This window comes from Engraulis encrasicolus, chromosome 6, assembly GCF_034702125.1.
Source record: "Engraulis encrasicolus isolate BLACKSEA-1 chromosome 6, IST_EnEncr_1.0, whole genome shotgun sequence".
In the NCBI taxonomy this organism is placed as follows: Eukaryota; Metazoa; Chordata; class Actinopteri; order Clupeiformes; family Engraulidae; genus Engraulis; species Engraulis encrasicolus.
Genome location: NC_085862.1, coordinates 28,963,495 through 28,969,494, shown reverse-complemented (window position 1 = coordinate 28,969,494; position 6,000 = coordinate 28,963,495). Strand labels below are relative to the sequence as shown.

The window sequence follows — 6,000 nt, the reverse complement described above, 5'->3', positions numbered from 1 at the left end:
GGCTTTTTTTTCAGATAATATACAGACTAACAATTAATATGTGGTGGTTTCTCTCAGCTATAAGTTACTAAATGGGTAATCCTCTCTCTTCACTGGAGTTTTGATTTTAGGGATTTAACTAAGAGGCTTTTATTTAGAGCATTATTGCCTTCTGATGTCGTTTATGACCCGAAAGCCAACGCACTGAAAACTACTTTTCCATCATATCAGAAAAAACAATGAAGATACAGGCCACCTTTTGGGGGGGAATAAGCTAATTTTCCACTTCCCCTGGGCTGTTACAATTGGGATTTACTGATAATAATATATTTATTTAATTTTTAATACTACTACATATATTGTGCTGTTAGTAATATATTCCACCAACACCCGGGTCAGGCAGTAGGATCTCTTGGGACCAATGCCCCCCCCCCCCAAAAAAAAAGGTGAGTTCCAACTTGATACAGGTTAAGGTGCTGTTTCCACGTAGCCAGATATTTTTAAATGTGGATATTTTTTCCTCCTGTTCAGGAGGAATAGCAACATGTGGATAAAAATAAGCACTCCATTGTAACAGGTGCGTTTCAGCTGCCTAAACGGAATATAAGTCGGATTTTTGATATGTGGGTTTTAATACTCTGCTTACGTGGAAAAGAAAGGCCAGAACCAATGTACACAGGAGGAAAAAAATCCACATTTAAAAATATCCGGCTTTGTGGAAACAGCACCTAAAAGGGCATTATAAACTCCAAACACCATTTATGCTCCACAGACAATCACAAAAACAAAGGGAAGAGAAACAAAGAGAGAGGAGAGCAAAGTCACACAAAGTAAAAGCTCGGAGGGTCCATTAATATTCATTACAGCCAGAAAAATCTTTCCTTGAACTCCTTCCCTCTTCTAATCCAAAACATTTTGTATCGTTTATCTCAAACCCAATTTACTTGGCTGACGGAATGGAATCCATGCGGCGCAGTACCCTAATCTGCAACCTAACCGGCATCTGCTGTATTTAAAAGACGCAGCACAACTTATCAATTATGGGCCACCTCCCTCCTTCATGTCGCTGCTGAGGGAGACTGGTGAAACACAGAGAAGCCCCTCACCTGGAACTAGATGAGTCATGCATCTAATGATAAAATATGCTCTGTCAAATGCCTCCTGAAATGCCTAAAAGTGGCTTACTGATACACGCTGCAGCAGTAGGGTAACTGCCTACTAAATTTACGTTTTCAAAGAGGTGTAGCAAGAATTTGATTTGAATGATATGGGAGTCTTAAGCTGTACAAAATAAAAATGCTGATGGTATAAAGTAGGAAGTGTGTGTGTGTGTGTGTGTGTGTGTGTGTGTGTGTGTGTGTGTGTGTGTGTGTGTGTGTGTGTGTGTGTGTGTGTGTGTGTGTGTGTGTGTGTGTGTGTGTGTGTGTGTGTGTGTGTGTGTGTGTGTGTGTGTGTGTGTGTGTGTGGGCTTTGTATTATGACCAGTATTGAGGCCCTAGGGCTTAAAAAATATTGAAAATGTACCATGTGCTGCTAGTCCAACTTCTGATCAATAGCCAATCAATATGTAATGTATTAATTAATTTCCCCCCTGTTATGAAGAAATTAACAATCAATATAGGGCTATTTGCAGACATTTTGCTTCACAAACAATACTGTATGTTTGCCTACGAGCCTTGAATGCAACATTAATGCAGATCAATTCTGACTCAAGGCTAGGGGGCTGTGAGTAAGCTACTCAAGTTCTCCAACTCCTGGAAGAAAAATAAATCCTCAGGCCTCAACAGCAGATGGACACTCCAAACCATATGGCGAGAGAGAGAGAGAGAGAGAGAGAGAGAGAGAGAGAGAGAGAGAGAGAGAGAGAGAGAGAGAGAGAGAGAGAGAGAGAGAGAGAGAGAGAGAGAGAGAGAAGAGCACAACATAAACAGGAAAAGAAACACAAACGCCCATACTTCCCACTCACCTTAAGGCAAGACTATGTTTGCTGTGAGAATTTATTTGTGCATAGAACCATGTGTGAAGGAGTGCACATACACACCTGCTGCAGAACTATCAGAGCACTGTGCACAATACTGGAGGTATCATGCAGGGCGGAGCCAGATAGCCAACAAGGCTTTCACGACCATTTTCCACCGTCGCTGGGCTCTACCGCAACCTCAACATGGAAGTTCTGGATGGTGTCACAGTTCTCCTGTACCTTCTCCTTCAAGGTGACAATTGCCCCGCCCACACGTATGCGTAGGCCGCTCCACCAGAGCCATACAGAGGGGAGAGTCAGGCAATCTCCGCTGTGTGCTAAGGCCGACTTCCTCATTAGCAAAATTAGCTGTTTTAGCTTCTCATTACTGCTTAGCGTTGCGAATGTTAGTGCCTAGTAGTGGGCGTAGCACACAGCAAATGCAATGCGATGCAATGCAGGGAATATGACAAGACTTGCTGTTCGTAGTAATAACTTCAGATAAACATCACAGATGGTAAAACTGTTGTGATTATCACCACCGAGACAGTTGATAGTTTACATATTTGTGGTGATTACCCTGCGGTATAGTTCGTTAGTCCTTATTTTTGGCTGTTAATGTGGTGGTTCTATGTTGAGTCTATGGGAATACAGTCGCTTTAGGCACGACCTTATCTCGTTGAAAGGCGGGGCTGCAATTTAATTCCTGGTCCTCCAATCGCGTAACTCTCCCCTCTGTATGGCTCTGCGCTCCACTACCCCCTCAGGATGGCCAGTCCAGTCACTCCCTCACACTCACCTTGTCCTGTATTATGGCTATCTCTCTTCTATATCTTCTTTACGAACCCGGGCCTCCACGGTAGCACAGATGTGCTTCGAACGCCCCCCTAGTATCCCTCGGGATGGTCAGTCACTTCATTAGACACCTTCCGCCATCCCCTCTTCCACATCCCCTTCAAGGAGACAGTTACCCCGTCCATCTTCGAACCCGGGCCTCCACAGTAGCCTATTACACGTGTGCTTAGACCGTTCCACTACCCCCTCGATGGCGATGGACCAACTCACCTTGTCCTGGATGGTGTCGTCCCTCTCCATGATCTCCTTCTTCAAGGTCAGCGTGTCCTTCTCCAGGTTCTTGATGACTGCCTGCAGCCGGTTCTGCTCCGTCTTCATGCGCTCGATCTGCGTGTTCTTCTCATCCACCTCCTTCTGCAGACTGGTGGACTGTACCACAAGGCATTGCATTACATTACGTGCAGTGCCCATTGATTGTATATTAGAACTAATATTCAATCAATGGCAGTGCCACTTTGCAAGATATTTCATTACATTTCATTGCATTGTATGACAAATAATGACACTGCGTGCAGTACCACCTTGCATTCATGTTTAATTTGCATTTGTTAATTTAACCAGTGCATGTAAATAAATTGACAATAAAAGCAGACTTGACTTGACTCATTTATTAAGCATTACCGGTGGCAGAGTATGCTACAGTATATTGACAATGTAAAATATATGCACACGCACACGCACACGCACACGCGCGCACACACACACACACACACACACACACACACACACACACACACACACACACACACACACACACACACACACACACACACACACACACACACACACACACACACACACACACACACACACACACACACACACACACACACACACACACAAATGCAATGTAATGAAGTCCCCAGTAATTTGAAGAATAGCTCTTCATTTCAGGAATTTTATCTATGATGCCTAATGCAAACACACCAAGGACAACAAAAAAGAGGGCGAGCGCTATTATTTGCTAAGCCATTTTACACACAAACAAACACAATGACTTGTGTCGTCCATGACAGGTTACAGTAAACAGATCACCCGGGTGGCGACATTGTTTGTGCTTATCCAACAACTATTTACCTGGGTAGGGCGAGAGGAAGCACAGGCTAATCTTTGCGTGCGAGAGACCGAGTCAACATCATCCGCCACTATTAGGGAGTATGTGTGTGTGTGTGTGTGTGTGTGTGTGTGCGTGCGCGCGTATATGTATGTGGTTGTGTGTGCGTGTGTGTGTGCGTGTGTGTGTGTGTGTGTGTGTGTGTGTGTGTGTGTGTGTGTGTGTGTGTGTGTGTGTGTGTGTGTGTCCGTGCGTGTGTGTGTGTGTGTGTGTCCGTGCGTGTGTGTGTGTGTGTGTGTCTGTGTGTGTATGTGTGTATGTGTAAGTGTTTGTGTGTGTGCCTGTGTCTGTGTCTGTGTCTGTGTACGCGTGTTTATGTGTGTGTGTGTGTTCGTGTGTGTGTGTGCGCAAGCACGTCTGTGTGGGGGATTTATTCCACATTACAGGGCCGCTGTGGACGGTGCGCTGGGCACAAATGTGGACAGATGGACACGCGTGCTCGCAGCGAGCGGCCCGTATGGCAGCGTGATTGGTCATAATTATAACCTACCTCTGTGGCACCGGGAGGAGGAAGGAGGGGGGGGAGGGAGGTGAGAGGGTGGTGGTGAGGAGAAGACAGCAGTGGTGGTGCTGTAGGGCAGGTTTGTGTCCAGTGGGTGTACAGTACTGTACAGGATGTTCCAGTTAAAATGAATACACACTTTAAAATGATTCATTCAACGAAGCCAATCAATAAAATAAATGCTCATCGAAATTCATTCAAAATTCATTCTCAAAGTGCAATAGAATTTATTGTCAAACTGATGTGCCAGTCTACGCGATGAGACCTAATCAGAGTCACTGACAAGTGAATGCGGTGAATACAAAATGCAAGTGAGGACAAAATTATAAATACACAATATATAACAAAAAAAATATGTGATATGCATTGTCAGCTCTTCTTAGACAAAAATGTCACTTTGTACTAGTCACTTTGAACCAGTGTACACTTTGTACATGACATGCATTTTTAAAGTGTTCACTTCTTTTATAGGGACACCTTGTACAGCGTGTGTGTGTGTGTGTGTGTGTGTGTGTGTGTGTGTGTGTGTGTGTGTGTGTGTGTGTGTGTGTGTGTGTGTGTTGTGTGTGTGTGTGTGTGTGTGTGTGTGTGTGTGTGTGTGTGTGTGTGTGTGTGTGTGTGTGTGTGTGTGTGTGTGTGTGTGTGTGTGTGTGTGTGTGTGTTGGATATGGGTGGGGTGGTTGGGCAGGGAACGAATAAAAAAAGCAGTAGTGTTGGCTAATACTGTAGTGACTTGGCTGGCTGTTGGTGTGACTGGGCCTTGCCCAAACTGTGCCACCCTGTGGGTGTTTCCGGTAATAGAGACAAAGACTATACTGTAAAAGTCCATGCCAACGTGGCTCCATGCGCCACAATCCACCACTACAGATTTCCTACACACCTTCATGGTTAAAGGGACACTGTGCAGGAAATGGTCAAAAAGGGTACTGCAACTATGCTGCTCATTGAAACTGAGCTGTCAATTGCCAAATTTGATCTTTACATGAACGTTTTCTAAGTAATAAACAAATATTTTCCAGTATGGTCCAAGTAGAGTCATTTTTGCTGCTAAAAATGGCTATTTTTGGAAATTCAAAAGGGCGGACCATGGAGAAGATTCCCCTTTTCATGTATGAAAAGTGCAATTTTCATAATGAATATTTAGAATTTGATGGTGGTGGTAAGTATTCATGAAAAAGGTAACATTAGTGAATGGGCAGCATGAATTCCAGAAATAAACAACGAAAAATCTCACACAGTGTCCCTTTAATACTCATCTCTTTATTTACCAAATGAATGATCAATTCCGTACTGGTTGAAGAACTGGGCTGATAAGAACATTCCGATCGAATGAAAAGCGGAAGCAAATATGTACAGTATATGTGGGGTTGATTCGTAGCCTTTTAAAACAAACTACCCATTATATGTTGTAGGCTTCACGCTTCAACAATTGCAATCTAAAAGGAAATCACAACAAAAAAAACCCCAAAAAAACATCAAAACAATATTATGTACTGCGATATCACAGTATTGCAGTGTCAGCTGAAAAGAGCTCAGCGTGAATGGATCTTTTTGTTAACGCTGCAATACCACTCCACTGTGATTGTAGAC

At 43.8% G+C, this 6,000-nt stretch overlaps 1 protein-coding gene across 1 annotated transcript in view; it reads right to left on the bottom strand.

Moving 5' to 3' along the window:
* LOC134451054 (cilia- and flagella-associated protein 57-like) overlaps window positions 1–6,000 on the bottom strand; it is a 34,681-nt gene that overhangs the window by 8,312 nt on the left and 20,369 nt on the right. Inside the window, exon 16 of the mRNA XM_063201196.1 lies at window positions 3,005–3,163. Coding sequence (XP_063057266.1) covers window positions 3,005–3,163 — 159 coding nt within the window. The remainder of the gene's footprint in view (window positions 1–3,004; window positions 3,164–6,000) is intronic.